The sequence below is a fragment of the Venturia canescens genome, chromosome 3, assembly GCF_019457755.1.
Source record: "Venturia canescens isolate UGA chromosome 3, ASM1945775v1, whole genome shotgun sequence".
Taxonomy (NCBI): domain Eukaryota; kingdom Metazoa; phylum Arthropoda; class Insecta; order Hymenoptera; family Ichneumonidae; genus Venturia; species Venturia canescens.
The window spans coordinates 22,345,273-22,364,838 of record NC_057423.1 but is presented as its reverse complement, the minus strand read 5'-3'; the positions used below and the strand labels follow the sequence as shown (position 1 = coordinate 22,364,838).

The following is a 19,566-nucleotide window of genomic DNA, read 5'->3' as shown; positions in this document are numbered from 1 at the left end:
GAAAAAGGAAAATTAAGATAATTAGTAAAGCTGAAAACTTTTGTGATGAATTTTTGAAATTACATGTTACGGTTGGAGTAAAAAATTTAAATGATTGGCACACATGCTGCGACACAAAAATATCAAAGTTTGAAGGTATTCGCTCCATACTGCAGTAATACAAACTTCAACACTATTTGAAAGGAAACACTTTAAAACTTGCTGAACAAAGTTCCATTACATATTACCATAATCAAAGATAGGGGGTGATACTTAGCACATATACTTATCCACAGAAATTTCCAAATTCGCAGGTATCGGCTGCAATTCAATGTATCTGCGCAATGAGTTTGGAAGACAGCAGTTTCAAATCCATCCATAAATGAGCAACTGAAGACTTTTGTAATGAATTTTTCACTTCATATTTATGTTACGGTGGGAGTCAAAAAATAAAATGAATGGCACAGTATATAAATTTTATAGTTTGCAGATTTTTGCTGTATTTCAATGATCCAAATCTATAGTATTAGAGTGGAAAGTTGTTAGAAGTCATGATTTTACATTAAAATCACATAGCGCACATAACATTCAGAAATTCTGTAGGTTTCCATGATGTTGGCAGGTATTATACTTAGTCGCATCGAAAACTGAGCAACTGTACACTTATCGTAATGAATGTTTTCACCAATATTCCACATTTGCAGTTTGCAGAATAGGAATACTCAACATACACGTCATTTCATAAGTATTGTTGTCAATATTTGTGTTTGCCTACCGCATTCCGACGATTCAAATTTTCATATTATCAGCAAAAAAAGCATCCCAAGACTTTTTGGAACAAGTTTCAAAATTTATTACTCGACAGACCAGGTGGAAAAAGAATAACTACACTTATATCAAGACCAGAAACTGTTTTGAGAATCTGTTGTACATAATGTGCGATTGATGATCATAATTGGAAACCTTTTGAATCACGTTACCACAATCAGCATGAAGAAATAGTAGAAAATCATAGGACACATATTAGGCAACCAATTAATAATATGCATCGATCCGCTGCAAACCGATGGAGTCAAAACAAGGATCGGAAAGAGCAGAGCCATAGTTAAAAAGAAAAAAGACAGCGCAATTGAAAGAGAACAGAAATCAAAATTGTTTCATGTATCTGTGCATTAGTTTCTGAAGACAGTAATTTCAGATCTATTCACAAATAAGTAGGTGAAGACTTTAGTAATGAATATCTTCGTTAATATATTCCAGTCGGAACCAAAAAGCTAAAAGATTGGCATACCTGCTATTTCACAGAAATATCAAAGTTCATAGGTACTTGCTACGTACCAGTTATACAGACTTTGGTGCTATAGGGAAAAACACTTCAAAATTACATGAACCACATTTTTGAAACTTATTATGACACATTCAAAAAAAAAGTGACAGATACGATGCATGTTGAAGCAAGCAAAATGCTGTAATTTTGTATGTCTCCATGGTTATCCGCAGACAAAATATTTGATCACATCCAAAAATGATCAGGTGTAGACTTACAGACATGAATTTTTCAACCCACAATGCCAATCGCAAACATGGTCTGGAAATATTCAATATACATGTCGCTTCATCACTTTGTCGAACTTTAGAGGTGTTCATTGCATTTCGAAGATACAAATTTTGATAACATGAAAATTAAGCACCCAATGACTTATTGAAATAAATTTCCAAATTTATCATGTAACAACTCAAGTGAATATATCTATACATTATTACATGGCTCAAAGATTTTTCAAAACTTGGGTGTATGAACAAGCAATTATGAAGGCTTTTTGTTATAAATATTTCAAATTATCTTGTTGAAATTAATATAAAAAAATAGAAATACGAATATCTCTCGTATTGTCTGGAGAACAAATAGAAATTGGTATGACAATACACTGTAAGCTAAGGAGGTGGAAAAAAGGGACCGGTGAACACAGCCAAACTAAATGAAAGAAATTATGACAACAATACATTGAATTACTTGACCAAAGTTTTTTAAAATTTATTTGAATTCGTTTACACACAACCATCCACCTCTTTCTTTAATGTAATTACACAACATAGAATTTCTGTTTGGAAAGAACGCTTTAGAGGTTATAATGAACGAACGTTTTTTTTCTCATTGTTATTATTATTATTATTCAACACTAATTAGTCACGTCATTAATAATATCGATTCCTTCCACTTTTCAATAAACACTTTTATTTTTCTACACTCTGCACGCTACAGCACTCCGGCGGTCATAACCTCAAACGTCAACATGACGCGAAATCTCGCAAATTTGCTATCTATGTATATATTACGATATCGAAGTAGAACAGATAATTCTTAATTTTCACGACACACATTATTCACGTTTTCACTTCTCAATATTTTACTCACTCTCAGTACACTGTATGAGATCAATTAATCCACTTTTGAGGTTTTATTTATTATAGATATTATTGTCGTGAATTGGGCTCGAAACTTATTGAAACTTCTTTTATGAAAAAAATAAAATTGATTATATCCACTGCTATTTCCAATAATGTTTTATTTATTTAAACGAAATTTGCAAATCTTGTACCGTTGATCCACGGGGCTACGATCGTAATCACTTTATAATAACATAACAGACGATAACAGACGGTATACAAGAAAACATTGAGGACTATCAGAAACTTTCTCATCGGCGATTGGTCGAGACGGATAGATTCTCACCGGTGATTGGTTATGATGGGCATCAAGAAGCCCTTGTATGTATCGGTCTGAACCCATATACGGATACATCAGCTGCGTAAATGTGTTGGTACTTTTTGCATAATCTTGAGCCCGTGCAAAGTTTTTTCTCAGCAAATACGCCACCGAGAATGCTGATTTTGGGCTCGTTCGACAGAGAACTTCTTAATTAGCTTAAAGTTCAATTTTCAAAGCCGTACATAACTCATGAGCTTCGCTATTAAAGAAAATCACATGCCAATTTTACCCCCACCACCGCGAATCGTTTTATTCAGAGAAAGAATAGTCTCGGCGAGAGCCTCGGGCCAGCAGACGACAAGGCTGTCAATGCACTTGTCCCGAGACTCTACCGAGTCTCTTGATAAGAGGATTTATTACTTTTATTTGATCCGCAAAAAATCCTTTTTCATTACCTTGCCAACTTCTTGTTGGAGTTGAGCTGCTTTTTTGTAGACATCCTCACGATCGCATAGGTTACAGATGTAACCGTAACACGTGCCACCCATAGATTGTACAAGGCTCACCGTCTCGTCAATACCTGAGGAATCAAATAAGAGATTTCGTTTGAACACATAACAGAAAGATCGAGGAAAAAATCCTATGAATACAGAAATTGACAATAGTATGTGTATCAAAAATAATTTTGAGCATTGATTATAGTAATGGAGAGCGTCTGCTGTTTTCCAAACGGTATCAACCAAGTCGCTGATCAAGAGTCTTAAGGTGATGGATCAGTCGGTATATACAGATCGAAATTTCGAAAGTTGATTTCTGTCGCACCGTTCAACCGATTGTGTTGAAATTTGAACTGTGAATACAGTATTGAGCCACAACTGGGCTGATATGAGAGTTTTTCGAAATTTTGTTTTTTTTTTGCATTTCGTATTAGCATCTGAGTAATTGTAGAATAACTCAGTAAATATCCATCGAATCGTAATTTGGCGAATGTCAGCCCAACGGCAATAAAAAAACACACATTTTGAGCTTTATTGCATCCAAATCGATCAAGAAATGAAAATAAAAGAAGCTTTTAAAAATTTTTCATAAAAATTTATCTTGCACCCGTTTAGTATACGTCATGGATTTGACAGAAAGTCTTCTTGTGCAGTGTAGTGCTATGGAAAAAGTGTAGTGCTGAAGAATAAAGGACAAAATATACAGATGAACGTGCTCGATGTCGAAACGTACACGGGTGGACACTTTTAAGCCCTGGACTCGCTGCGAGCGTGTGGATATTGAAATTTTGAAGATACAGCGAAAGGGAGCAAAAATAACTGGAGAAAAAAACAGCGAACGAAGATTCGAAATTTTCAATAATTCTGGTAATTTTTTTTTTTTTTTTTAATTTGACTGTTTATCTATGTCTACCGCTTTTTCAAGCGAGAATCCGGCAGACTTCACTGCTGGAGAGTTCAATTCCCACTGAACTAACCAACGATGAAAATTGTTGCAGATTTACTAAACGAAAATCGTTCCTTCGTATAAACAATACAAATTGTTTATTCTGTTTCACCGCTTTTTTAGGCGAGCAGCAATTTTTACTGCTCATCCATCGGGTTCTTCGTTGAAACCTGAAGGCAGAGCGACACCTGTCGGTAGTCTGCGCAGTAGCTCGTTTCGAGTTCTGCAGTACCAACAGGGGGTGGAGAGGATGCGGCAACGTATGTTATCGTGTGATCCACCACCTTAAGAGATCGTTAAATCGAAAATTGGTTTGAATACTAAATTTCAAAATCCCTGTCAAATGAGTCCATAACCAATTCGATAGATGGCATAACTGCTGAAGGAAAACTTTGCAGGGGTGGAAAATGTTTTGAAGTTATTAACTCCTGAGTGCCCGTACGGCCAAGAAGCGGGAGTTATGCGTTTGACACCGATCAGCTAATTTTTACACATTTTTCATGCAGATTTGTTGCCTAAAAAGTAGGAAATCACGTGATCCTATTTGGAATATATGTTACAAGTATTAAAAGATCGCGACCATAGTTTTAAATGATTTTCTATTTTTGCATTGTCAATAAAAAAATATGAAAAAATTATTAACTATAAACAATATGAGATCTATTGTAACATATACAGTGAATGAATTACGTTTCGTATAGGAATTCAGAATTTTGGAAATAAAAAAAAAATGAGATCATTTTCTAACGTAGCCAAGTAAAGTGAATGAATTAAGGCTCCTGTGGAATTCATTCGTGTACACTTTTAGCCCTTATCACTCACTTCTACAGGAAAATTTTCCAGCAAGCGTCACAGAGCAACAAAGGTTTCTAGAATAATTCTGCAATTATTAAGAAATTATCATCTGCTTTTATGCTAGCTCAGGCTATAAACTTAAAACATTTTACACAATATGATATAAGAGCCTTTTATAAAGAAAAGCGCAAATACGTGTGCATGCGTTGTATCTATGCGATGTACTGCACAAATTCATTGTCAATATTACACACAAACTTGGCGTGCATGGTTTTCAATCGGAAGCTCGGGAAGAGACATTTACTATGGAAACAATAATTAATTAGTATTGTATGAACGATTGTGAAAAAAACCGATCCCTCAATACAATAAGAGAGGCCCTGTTATATAATGATTTGGTAAACAATATAGAAGGGTGAAATTTATGAATAAAATTGAATAATCAAACGAAACGATAAAGAAATGAAATGAATAAATCCCTTTATATGCCTTAATCTTGTACCGATAGATACGGCCATTCTTTAATGCGCATACGCATTCTAACTTATCCACGCGTCACTTTCACTCGTTTGTCCGTACACTCATTTTTTTACCATATGGGCAGATGATCGGGTGAATTACACAAGTACTGAAATGGATGAACAAAGGCGTAAGCTGTGTGAAAATTGATATGAGAAAAGTAAACGCGTTGAATAGGAAGCATTTGGAGTAATGAATTTATCAGTCGAATTAGTCTAGAATGGATATCAAGAGACTCGGTAGAGTCTCGGGACAAGTAAATTGAGAGCCCTCTCGTCTGCTGGCCCGAGGCTCGCCGAGTATACTTTCTCTGAATAAAATGATTCGCGGTGGTGGGGGTAAAACTGGCATATTATTTTCTAAAATTGCAGAGCTCAGGAGATGTTTTATAAATCAAAAATTGGTTTGGAGACTAATTTTCAAAATCCCTTTCGAATGAGCACGAAACCAACACGATCGGTAGCGTAAATGCTGAGAAAAAACTTTGCACAGGCTCAAGATTATGCAAAAGTTACTAACACATTTATGGATTTACCGTGTCTGCACAGAACACCATCAAAGGCCGCTTGATGCCAGCTATAACCCATTTCTATGGAAGCTCGGGTCCCGGGATCCCGGCTACAGAAATAATGAGTTATGATTGGTCAGGAAACTCGCTGTACCGTTCCAGCGGAATAAAGTTTATGAATAAGTAGTAGAGCTAGGTTGACTCCACCCAATGTAGGAATGGACCTTACCGACCGTCGGTAAAGTAGATTCCCTGCTCAAACCCGAACAAACCCAAACGGTCGGTAATGAAGATGGCCGCCGAAACCCAAACGGTCGGTATTAAAGATGACCGCCCAAACCCAAACGGCCGGTAATAAAGATGACCTCCCAAACCCAAACAAACCCAAACAAACCCAAACATGTGATCGAACTGAGCTCAAACCCAAACAGACCCAAACAAACCCACACAAACCCAAACAAACCCAAACAGTCGTTAAGGCAGTTTCCCAAACCCAAACAGTCATTAAGGTTCCCAAAGAGTCATTAAGGCTCCCAAACAGTCATTAAGGCAGTTTTCCCAAACAGTCATTAAGGTTCCCAAACAGTCATTAAGGCTCCCAAACAGTCATTAAGGTTCCCAAACACACTCGCGAGACCGCTTCGAAGTGTGCCTGGGGATAGCCGCTGGCCCAAACAAACCCAAACAAACCCAAACAGACCCAAACATGTGATCGAACTGAGCTCAAACCCAAACAAACCCAAACAGACCCAAACAGTCCCAAACATGTGATCGAACTGAGCTCAAACCCAAACAAACCCTAACATTGAGCTCAAACATCCAAAGTCCGCGCGCCGTATAGTTCGCGTAAATGCCGATAGATGGCGATTTGGCTAGTGGAGATCTCTCGTGTGCGAAGCCTCGGCTGGACGAACATATAAGGCAATAAAGATGGCCGCCCAAACCCAAACGGTCGGTAATAAAGATGGCCGCCCAAACCCAAACGGTCGGTAATAAAGATGGCCGCCCAAACCCAAACGGTCAGTAATAAAGATGGCCACCCAAACCCAAACGATCGGTAAAAATGGTGACCTCTCTAACCCAAACAAACCCAAACAGTCGGTAATAAAGATAGCCACTCAAACCCAAAGAAACCCAAACGGTCGGTAATAAAGATGGCCGCCCAAACACAAACAAACCCAAACAGCCCCAAACAAACCCAAACATCGAACTGAGCTCAAACCCAAACATCGAACTGAGCTCAAACCCAAACAACCCCAAACATCGAACTGGGCTCAAACCCAAACAGTCGGTAATAAAGATAGCCGCCCAAACGGTCGGTAATAAAAATGGCCGCCCAAACCCAAACAAACCCAAACATGTAATCGAATTGAGCTCAAACCCAAACAAACCCAGACAGTCGTTAAGGCAGTTTTCCAAACAGTCATTAAGGCAGTTTTCCCAAACCCAAACATCGAACTGAGCTCAAACCCAAACATTCAAAGTCCCGCGCGCCGATAGATGGCGATCTGGCTAGTGGAGATCTCGTGTGCGGAGTCACGGCTGACCGAGCATATAAGGCAGCGAGTAGCGCTTGGATTTCGTGGAGCGACTATGGTAAGTATATCCCATAATAATGCTCTCATGTACCTTTTTGTTCTTTTACAGGTGTGGTGGCCACGAGTGGGCCCCTCGCTTGGCCGCGGTCAGTAATAAAGATGGCCGCTCTACGAATCGGTGGTCCGGTCGACTGGATGGTCTGCTCCACCCGTCGGTAAAACAGATTCCTCGGTGAGAGATTTGAACGCTGTATTTTTGGCTGGACATTTGAATTTTGTAGTTTTGGCGGGAGATTCGAACGCTGTATTTTTGGCTGGACATTTGAACTCTGCTATTTTGGTGGGGAGATTCGAACGCTATGTTTTTGGCGGGGGGCATTGGACCTCTATAGTTTTGGCGGGAGATTCGAACTCTGTAGTTTTGGCTGGGAAATTCAAACTCTGTATTTTTGGCGGAACGTTGAACTCTGTTATTTTGGTGGGGAGATTCGAACACTACGTTTTTGGCGGGGCATTTGACCTCTATAGTTTTGGCGAGAGATTTGAACTGTGTAGTTTAGCCGGGAAATTTGAACTGTGTAGTTTTGGCAGGGGAGATCCGAACGCTGTATTTTTAGCGGGACTTTTGAACTCTACAGTTTTTGCGGGAAATTTGAACTGTGTAGTTTTGGCGGGAGATTCGAACGCTGTATTTTGGCGGGACATTTAAACTTCGTAGTTTTGGCGGGAGATTCAAATGTTCTGACGGGGGTCCGAACTATCAGTAACTAAAACCCCAGACTGTCGGAGGATGAGCGGATACAAACGAGTCGAGACTAAAAGTGCTCGAACGATCTTAGCGGTGATGACTCAACTATCGGAATATGCAGACCTGTGCGCGTCTCCAGCCAGCGTCCTGCATTACCGACTGCCTCTAGGGGAAACCCCGAATCCGTACGGGGTATCCCGGAGACGCTAGGGGCAGACGCTGGGGCACTGTTCTGAACTAGTCTCTCTCTCTCTCTATCCGAGATCCTAATTACGCGCCTCAGGATAGACTACTATCAGGATAGTTGAGGTTAGTCAGCTGTCACTGAGGATAGTCAGCTGTCACTGAGGTTAGTCAGCGAGGTTAGGATAGTCAGCTGTCACGATAGTTGAGGTTAGTCATCAGTCATAATAGTTGAGGTTAGGATAGTTGAGCTTAGGATAGTCACAATAGTTGAGGTTAGCCAACTGTCAGGTTAGAATAGGCACGAGCGCGAAATTCAAAGTGCAGGCTATTTGTCGTCAATGGCCCACCAAAGGGCAGAATCCCATTGGCGGAGACACGAACAGAATCCCATTGGCGGAGACACGAACCCACCGTCGGAATGGTCTAACGCGTGGTGGGGGTTCGGCTATCGGGAATGCAGATTCCACACCCCCCCTACCGATAGAGCTGTGGCGAACACTGCAGCGGGAGATTCGAAGTATTGGCGATCAGGTCAAAATAACCAGTTGGGCGAGGATAGTCAACCATCTGGATAGTCAGCGATCAGAATAGACAGCTATCAAGATGGCCGACTAACGATCAGGGATAGCCAACCAACTGTCGCCTACCGAACGATACCTATTGGTGGACAGCGAACCCAGATTCTATTGGTGGACAGCGAACTCAAATCCCCATTGGTGGACGGCGAACCCACATCCCATTGGTGGATTGGCGAATCCCATTGGTGGACGGCGAATCCCATTGATTGACCATCAGAATAGTTGCAGTCACATGGTGGGGACAGTCGGAATACTCAGGTGGACTTCCCCTATCCCGATAGAGCCAACTGTGGAGATGCTCCTGCGGCGCGATAAGGTTAGCCAATTATGAGAGTAGCTGGTCTACTCAATCGGCAACCATCTGGATAGTCAGCGATAAAGATGTCCAAACACAGATGTTCGAACGGTGGGAATATCAGGGATGAGGATAGCCAACTGGAGCCTACCGAACGAATCCCATTGGTGGACAGCGTCTCCAGAGCAGAATGAACAGCCAACTATCGCGATAATCTAGGTTAGGATCGGAGTCGCGGGCAGTTCCACTTATCTGCTGCGCAAGCATATGAGAGATAGCCGGGAGGAGAAATTCGAGCATACAGCCAGCACTGCTGTCCGGATAGTTGATTCGAGATCTCCCGCTGAGTGGTGACTCTTTTCCGGTGCTGCCAGGATAGCCGAGTGTCAGGATAGTTTGCGAACTAACGTTGAAGTCAACTATCGGAATAGTTGAAGTTGACTATCGGAATAGTTGACTATTGGAATAGTTGACTATCGGAATAGTTGACTATCGGAATAGTTAACTGTCGGAATAGTTGACTATCAGAATAGTTGGAGTTAACTATTGGAATAGTTGAAGTGAACTATCGGAATAGTTAAGAAACGGACCGTGAAAGCGCACCTGACCGGTTTTGGTATAAATATACCGGTTACTGCGTGACTTTGCGCAGTTCATCATGGTTGGTCGAAGCGACGAGTTCCGTCGTATAAAGCGAACGCTCAGCCAGCTGGAAAAGATTAGAGATGCTGTTAAACGCAAGTACATGATCCAGATGGCGGATAAACAATCGAGGGAGAGAACTCTCACCGAAACTTTCAAACCAATCGTCGAGCCGCTCGAACGTCTTGTTAATGCAAGTAAGGAGCCTAATGAGATGGAAAATTCTTTCAAAACTGCCTACTACGATGCGGAAGAGTGGTCGGAGCCGGCTGAATGGCCCGCAACCAAACAGAGTCCCGCACTCGGTGAATGGCTTCAAAGACGCGAGGTTCGCAGCCCCGCAGTCGGCGAGAGGCCCGCAACCAAACAGAGTCCCGCAGTCGGTGAATGGCTTCAACGACACGAGGCTCGCAGCCCCGCAGTTGGCGAAATCAAACAGAGCCTCGCTGATCCGCGTGAGGAATATTATGACGTGCCGGAGGAGGAAGTGCCGACTGTCAGCAAATATCTTCACATGCTCAACACGAACAGGAAGAAGTATCTCGACACGACTTACGGAGTTCGAAAACTGCCGGACGGTGGATCAATGATCGGAGACTTATCGATTCGTTTCCAGAAAGGGAGCGTCATCGTGGGTGACAAGAAGTATCAATCGAGCATCGGCTTGTTCGAACTGCTCTTCCGAAAGGAGCCGGACTCTCGTCTCGTTAGCGCGGAGGATCGGAACACCTACGGGACGATCCTGCAAAGCACGAGCGCTTACAAGAAACACTACAGTCCGGACGAGGATATACGCAAGCAAAACAGCAGCAAGTACAAGGACTACGTGGCACCCTTCGTAGAGCAGAAGACTGGTGGTGCCTTGCCACGATACAAGGTCGCGCAAAGGGACACGCGAATGGATTACGTGTACTGGGACGATCCGAACGAGTTGGTCGATAGACTGCGTCTGCTGCTAGCCGAGGGATCGGCCGACGTCGACGAGATCGCCTCGATCATCGAGGAGTTGCGCGAGTCCGGTCACATAGCAACAATATGAATTACCAAACACAAAGCGGCCCATTGGGTTCTACGAGCCTAACATGTATCTCGATTTTTCAATAAATTTTGTCGGTTGTACAATCCGCTGAAACCTAATGCGTTCAACATTTCCGATAGTTAACTCCAATTATTCCAATAGTTAACTCCAACTATTCCAATAGTTAACTCCAACTATTCTGATAGTCAACTTCAACTATTCCGAGAGTTCACTTTAACGTTAGGTCGCTGGGTTTTTCACCACAGGGATTTTCTTCAACGGGATTTAACTTCCGGTTAGGGTCAGCCAAAACTCGGCTGCCCTGATCGCTGACTAGGCTGATAGTTGACTATCTCGATAGTTGGCTGTCCTAACACTCGGCTATCCTGGCAGCACCGGAAAAGAGTCACCACTCAGCGGGTGATCTCGAATCAACTATCCGGACAGCAGTGGCGCTATGCTCGAATTTCTTCTCCCGGCTATCTCTCGTATGCTTGCGCAGCAGATAAGTGGAACTGCCCGCGACCCCGATCCTAACCTCGATTTCAAGAGACTCAGTAGAGTCTCGGGACAAGTACATTGACAGCCCTGTCGTCTGCTGGCCTGAGGCTCTCGCCGAGACTATATTTTCTCTGAATAAAACGATTCGCGGTGGTGGGGGTAAAATTGGCATGTGATTTTCGTTAATTGCAAAGCTCATGAGTTATGTACGGCTTTGAAAATTGAACTTTTAGCTAATTAAGAAGTTCTCTGTCGAATGAGTCCAAAATCAGCATGCTCGGTGTCGTAATTTCTGAGAAAAAACTTTGCACGGGCTTAAGATTATGCAAAAGTTACTAACACATTCAGGATTTTACGTATCTGTATACGCGTACTCCAACCGCTACAAACATAGGCCTCTTGGCCCCCATGATCACCAATCCCTGGTGAGAGAAATTTTGTTGCAACCAATGAAGAGTGAGAGAATTTTTGGGCCAATGATATTCAAGAAAAAGAGCAAGGAAGTTTGGCGGAAAGCTAAGGAGCTCGAGAGCTCGAAAGTACTCGAAAGTCACCAGCTGAAGTTTCACGTCATGTTGACATTTGGGGTTATGATGTTATGAAGTGCGTGCGGGAAAATAAAAATAATTTTCACGTCATCTAACGAAGTGCATATTGATATTTATTTTGTTAAAACTTGTGGAATACTAAACCCGTATAAATGCGGCCGCGTAAATGTAGACTGTGATCTGTGTGTGAAAATAAAAAATATAAAAAAATGCGCGATGCATATGTCAACGAAACTTTTCAAGATTTCATTATTTCGTTCGATTGGAAATAAGTGTCAACTGAGATAATCTTTCAATTAAACCAGAGCGCGCGGAATATTGTGCAGCGTAAATATATCATCAGTTGCGTGATTATATATCATGTGTAATAATGTAGGTTATATATACGAGTGCCCTTTGATAGCTGTGTGGTAATAACGAACCGGCCGGGGTTTGATGTTACGAAGTGCGGGACAAATGTAACAAACGTTCGCATAGTTAGTGAATAATATAAATAAGGCAAATCAGATTATCAAAAATAGGTCTGGAAGTTGTAAGGAAAAATGTTCGTTAACCTAAAACGTCAAATTTTCTTTTTGCGATATGAAATATTATGGTTGATAATTAATAAATCAAGAACACACGGAACTGTTAGTGTATAATGTGAGAAACTCCAATCGAATAAATGTTTTCTAATTTATTTCTTGTGTCAACATTATTTTTGAATATTCCCATATTTTGTTTCCTATTGAGTTTGGCTCTGCTCTTTCCGATCCTTGTTTTGACTCCATCGGTTTGCAGCGGATCGATACATATTATTAATGGGTTGCCTAATATGTGTCCTATGATTTTCTACTATTTCTTCATGCTGATTGTGGTAACGTGATTCAAGAGGTTTCCAATTATGATCATCAATCGCACATTTTGTACAACAGATTCTCAAAACAGTTTCTGGTCTTGATATAAGTGTAGTTATTCTTTTTCCACCTGGTCTGTCGAGTAATAAATTTTGAAACTTGTTCCAAAAAGTCTTTGGATGCTTTTTTTGCTGATAATATGAAAAGTTGAATCTTCGTTATGCGGTAGGCAAACACAAACATTGACAACAATACTTATGAAATGACGTGTATGTTGAGTATTCCTATTCTGCAAACTGCAAATGTGGAATTATTGGTGAAAACATTCATTACGATAAGTCTACAGTTGCTCAGTTTTTGATGCGATTAAGTATAATACCTGCCAACATCATGGAAACCTACAGAATTTCTGAATGTTATGTGCGCTATGTCATTTTAATGTAACATCATGACTTCTAACAACTTTTCACTATAATACTATAGATTTGGATCATTGAAATACAGCAAAAATCTGCAAACCATAAAATTTATATACTGTGCCATTCATTTTATTTTTTGACTCGCACCGTAACATATATATGAAGTGAAAAATTCATTATAAAAGTCTTCAGTTGCTCATTTATGGATGGATTTGAAATTGCTGTCTTCCAAACTCATTGCGCAGATACATTGAATCGCAGCAGATACCTGCGAACTTGGAAATTTCTGTGGATAAATATATGTGCTAAGTATCACCCCCTATCTTTGATTATGGTAATATGTAATGGAACTTTGTTCAGCAAGTTGTAAAGTATTTCTTTTCAAATAGTATTAAAGTTTGTATTACTGCGGTATGGAGCGAATACCTTCAAACTTTGATATTTTTGTGTCGCAGCATGTGTGCCAATTATTTAAATTTTTTACTCCAACCGTAACATGTAATTTCAAAAATTCATCACAAAAGTTTTCAGCTTTACTAATTATCTTAATTTTCCTTTTTCTAAATTCTATGCTAAATTTCTGAATTTCCTAATTTATTTCTAAATTATCCTGAAATGAAATTGTTTTTCTCCAAAACCAATGCAGATACCTCAAACGTCTTTGAATTCCGTTGCTCTGTTGAATTAAGTACGCTCAGTTTTTTTTTGCTTCTTTGAGTTCTGACATAATAAATGTTTCCGGGTGCCTTTTTTCAGCAACTATCAAACTGTAGATAATTGGATCTCCGCGGCCACTTGCAAACTTTGGAAATATATTTCATCGGGGGCATGTTTTGGATGACACGAAAATATCTAGATTCAGAATGAAAAAACGACATTTAAAAATGGCCAATTCAGTTGGATTCGTTGTGTCTTGAATTTGATCTATCTTTTTTCTTTTCCTGTCTTTTCACTAACGTTATAAGCCGGAAATCATATCTCAGCTCGCAACACGCATTGCTACATGCTCTTGAGTTACCAATGGATAAAACATATTAGAAGACAAGGAGAAAAATCACCAAAGTCCAAGAACAAACCTCTATCGAAATATTTCCAGTACAATTTTGACGAAATTTAGGTCTTTTTTCGTGGAAACCAACGTTATAAGCCGAAAATCATATCACGACCTACAACCTGCTTTTCACCGTGCTCTTTGGTTCCTAATTGACAAAACATATTAGGGTACAAGGAAAAAAAACGCCAAAGTCCAAGAACAGACCGGTGACGAAATATTTCCAGTAAAATTTTGACGCAAAATAGGTCCTTTTTCGTGGAAACCAGCGTTATAAGCCGAAAATCATATCCCGGTCTCCAACCCGCTTGCGACCGTGCGCTTGGGTTTCTAATTGACAAAACATATCAGAGTACAAAGAAAAAAATTGACAAAGTCCAAGGACAGACCCTTGACGAAATATTTTCAGTACTATTTTGACGAAAAATAGGTCTTTTTTTCGTGAAAACCAACGTTATAAGACGAAAATCATAAATAATCCATAGAAATTCAAACTAAAATCCTATAGTCAACTGAACATAAATAAGGAACTTTTGAGAAAAAAGACGTGATATCAAACCATAAACTTCCCCTAGGAAAAAAAAGGTTGGGACAAGTACATTGATGGTCCCTCGTTTGCTGATAATTCCATCCATGAAAAAAACTTTAAAAATATTTTCTTTTTAAATTGTCAAAAAAATGATTTTATAAAAAAAAATACAGAACAATTCGAAAAAATTTTCACAAATCTTGAAAAAACATTATCTGTAAAAAAAACTAATCTGTATCTATTTTTTAAAGTGTCAAAAGAATCAAATAACAAGTAAAAAATAAAAAACCGAAAAATCGCGCTTGAAATCATTTTGGAAACCGATGCCTCATTCTTCTTATTTGATTCGAACAGCTAAATCAATTGAAAAAAATTCCATCTAATTTACGTGCAGCATTAAAATTTATTATATGAATTCGAGGCCAAGTATTTTCTAATGAATTGAAAAAAGTTACCACTTGAGTTACGTGCAGCACTAAAATTTATGATATCAATCGAAGGACAAGTAATTTATGAGTAACTCCAAATTTCAACATTATGGAATTGTTCTAAGAAGCTTTTAAATCCAAAAAAATCATATGCAAGCTAGTCATTTCTTACTCTATGGTGGCAAAGACTTATAAGAAAATCGATTCTTTTCAGACTTTCAGGAGCTTCTGATATTATTCACAATATTCGACGTCGACTGGATCAATACAAATTATGTTTAAATATGAGTTAAAAGTACTTGTCCGGCCCATCACTTTCCATTAAAATTGTTTATTCAAATAAAAATCAGGGCTTCTCTAGAACTGATCGAGCACAAATATTCATGCAGAGCGAATTTAGAGAGTTATCTTCAAGTAATATTCCCTTAATTGCACTAATTGAATAAGAATGGAAACGAATTGTCCTGTACTATACAAGGGATGTTATTGTGCATCGATAAATAAAAACCATTTTGCACATTAAATATGTTCAAGCTTCCAAAAATAACTCCCCAGTTGGTATTGGAATGACGGCAATTTTTAGTTCTCACTTTTTCCAGCGAACGAATTTCATTCGGTATAACTAACCTATACTATTATTAAGAATATTAAACTAATAATAAATCGCATGTCAATAAATTTTTAACTGGATTCTGCCGTACAATTTCGTTTTTTTATGATTGATTTTTATTTGAATGAATAGTGATGGGCCGGACAAGTACTTTTAACTCATATTTAAACATAATTTGTATCGATCCAATCGACGTCGAATATTGTGAATAATATCAGAAGCTCCTGAAAGTCTGAAAAGAATCGATTTTTTTATAAGTCTTTGCCACCATAGAGTAAGAAATGACTAGCTTGCATATGATTTTTTTGGATTTAAAAGCTTCTTAGAACAATTTCATAATGTTGAAATTTGGAGTTACTCATAAATTACTTGTCCTTCGATTGATATCATAAATTTTAGTGCTGCACGTAACTCAAGTGGTAACTTTTTTCAATTCATTAGAAAATACTTGGCCTCGAATTCATATAATAAATTTTAATGCTGCACGTAAATTAGATGGAATTTTTTTCAATTGATTTAGCTGTTCGAATCAAATTAGAAGAATGAGGCATCGGTTTCCAAAATGATTTCAAGCGCGATTTTTCGGTTTTTTATTTTTTACTTGTTATTTGATTCTTTTGACACTTTAAAAAATAGATACAGATTAGTTTTTTTTACAGATAATGTTTTTTCAAGATTTGTGAAAATTTTTTCGAATTGTTCTGTATTTTTTTTTATAAAATCATTTTTTTGACAATTTAAAAAGAAAATATTTTTAAAGTTTCGCGATAGTTGGCTGTCCATTCTGCTCTGGAAACGCTGTCCACCAATGGGATTCGTTCGGTGGGCGACAGTTGACTATCCTTATCCCTGATATTCCCACCGTTCGAACATCTGTGTTTGGACATCTTTATCGCTGACTATCCAGATGGTTGCCGATTGAGTAGACCAGCTACTCTCATAATTGGCTAACCTGATCGCGCCGCAGGAGCATCTCCACAGTTGGCTCTATCGGGATAGGGGAAGTCCACCTGAGTATTCCGACTGTCCCCACCACGTGACTGCAACTATTCTGATGGTCAATCAATGGGATTCGCCGTCCACCAATGGGATTCGCCAATCCACCAATGGGATGTGGGTTCGCCGTCCACCAATGGGGATTTGGGTTCGCTGTCCACCAATAGAATCTGGGTTCGCTGTCCACCAATAGGATTCGTTCGGAAGGCGACAGTTGGTTGGCTATCCTTGATCGTTAGTCGGCCATCTTGATAGCTGTCTATTCTGATCGCTGACTATCCAGATGGTTGACTATCCTCGCCCAACTGGTTATTTTGACCTGATCGCCAATACTTCGAATCTCCCGCTGCAGTGTTCGCCACAGCTCTATCGGGAGGGGGGGGTGTGGAATCTGCATTCCCGATAGCCGAACCCCCACTACGCGTTAGACCATTCCGACGGTGGGTTCGTGTCTCCGCCAATGGGATTCTGTTCGTGTCTCCGCCAATGGGATTCTGTTCGTGTCTCCGCCAATGGGATTCTGCCCTTTGGTGGGCCATTGACGACAAATAGCCTGCACTTTGAATTTCCCGCTCGTGCCTATTCTAACCTGACAGTTGGCTAACCTCAACCATTGTGACTATCCTAAGCTCAACTATCCTAACCTCAACTATTATGACCGATGACTAACCTCAACTATCCTAACCTCAACTATCGTGACAGCTGACTATCCTAACCTCGCTGACTAACCTCAGTGACAGCTGACTATCCTCAGTGACAGCTGACTAACCTCAACTATCCTGATAGTAGTCTATCCTGAGGCGCGTAATTAGGATCTCGGATAGAGAGAGAGAGACTAGTTCAGAACAGTGCCCCAGCGTCCGCCCCTAGCGTCTCCGGGATACCCCGTACGGATTCGGGGTTTCCCCTAGAGGCAGTCGGTAATGCAGGACGCTGGCTGGAGACGCGCACAGGTCTGCATATTCCGATAGTTGAGTCATCACCGCTAAGATCGTTCGAGCACTTTTAGTCTCGACTCGTTTGTATCCGCTCATCCTCCGACAGTCTGGGGTTTTAGTTACTGATAGTTCGGACCCCCGTCAGAACATTTGAATCTCCCGCCAAAACTACGAAGTTTAAATGTCCCGCCAAAATACAGCGTTCGAATCTCCCGCCAAAACTACACAGTTCAAATTTCCCGCAAAAACTGTAGAGTTCAAAAGTCCCGCCAAAAATACAGCGTTCGGATCTCCCCTGCCAAAACTACACAGTTCAAATTTCCCGCCTAAACTACACAGTTCAAATCTCTCGCCAAAACTATAGAGGTCAAATGCCCCGCCAAAAACGTAGTGTTCGAATCTCCCCACCAAAATAACAGAGTTCAACGTTCCGCCAAAAATACAGAGTTTGAATTTCCCAGCCAAAACTACAGAGTTCGAATCTCCCGCCAAAACTATAGAGGTCCAATGCCCCCCGCCAAAAACATAGCGTTCGAATCTCCCCACCAAAATAGCAGAGTTCAAATGTCCAGCCAAAAATACAGCGTTCGAATCTCCCACCAAAACTACAAAGTTCAAATGTCCAGCCAAAAATACAGCGTTCGAATCTCCCACCGAGGAATCTGTTTTACCGACGGGTGGAGCAGACCATCCAGTCGACCGGACCACCGATTCGTAGAGCGGCCATCTTTATTACTGACCGCGGCCAAGCGAGGGGCCCACTCGTGGCCACCACATCTGTAAAAGAACAAAAAGGTACATGAAAGCATTATTATGGGATATACTTACCATAGTCGCTCCACGAAATCCAAGCGCTACTCGCTGCCTTATATGCTCGGTCAGCCGTGACTCCGCACACGAGATCTCCACTAGCCAGATCGCCATCTATCGGCGCGCGGGACTTTGAATGTTTGGGTTTGAGCTCAGTTCGATGTTTGGGTTTGGGAAAACTGCCTTAATGACTGTTTGGGAAACTGCCTTAACGACTGTCTGGGTTTGTTTGGGTTTGAGCTCAATTCGATTACATGTTTGGGTTTGTTTGGGTTTGGGCGGCCATTTTTATTACCGACCGTTTGGGCGGCCATCTTTATTACCGACTGTTTGGGTTTGAGCTCAGTTCGATGTTTGGGTTTGTTTGGGTTTGAGCTCAGTTCGATGTTTGGGTTTGTTTGGGGCTGTTTGGGTTTGTTTGTGTTTGGGAGGCCATCTTTATTACCGACCGTTTTGGGTTTGGGCGGCCATCTTTATTACCGACCGTTTGGGTTTCTTTGGGTTTGAGTGGCTATCTTTATGACCGACTGTTTGGGTTTGTTTGGGTTAGAGAGGTCATCATTTTTACCGATCATTTGGGTTTGGGTGGCCATCTTTATTACTGACCGTTTGGGTTTGGGCGGCCATCTTTATTACCGACCATTTGGGTTTGGGCGGCCATCTTTATTACCGACCGTTTGGGTTTGGGCGGCCATCTTTATTGCCTTATATGCTCGTCCAGCCGAGGCTTCGCACACGAGAGATCTCCACTAGCCAAATCGCCATCTATCGGCATTCACGCGAACTATACGGCGCGCGGACTTTGAATGTTTGAGCTCAATGTTAGGGTTTGTTTGGGTTTGAGCTCAGTTCGATCACATGTTTGGGTCTGTTTGTGTCTGTTTGGGTCTGTTTGGGTTTGTTTCGGTTTGAGCTCAGTTCGATCACATGTTTGGGTCTGT

The 19,566-nt window shown here is 40.6% G+C and overlaps 1 protein-coding gene across 10 annotated transcripts in view; it reads right to left on the bottom strand.

The window, feature by feature from the left end:
- Nucleotides 1-19,566, bottom strand: part of LOC122407486 (estradiol 17-beta-dehydrogenase 11-like) — a 574,026-nt gene that overhangs the window by 478,999 nt on the left and 75,461 nt on the right. For all 10 annotated transcript variants that reach the window (XM_043413732.1, XM_043413733.1, XM_043413735.1 and 7 more), the window contains exon 3: nucleotides 3,145-3,269. In XM_043413732.1, the coding sequence (XP_043269667.1) occupies nucleotides 3,145-3,269 (125 nt within the window). The remainder of the gene's footprint in view (nucleotides 1-3,144; nucleotides 3,270-19,566) is intronic.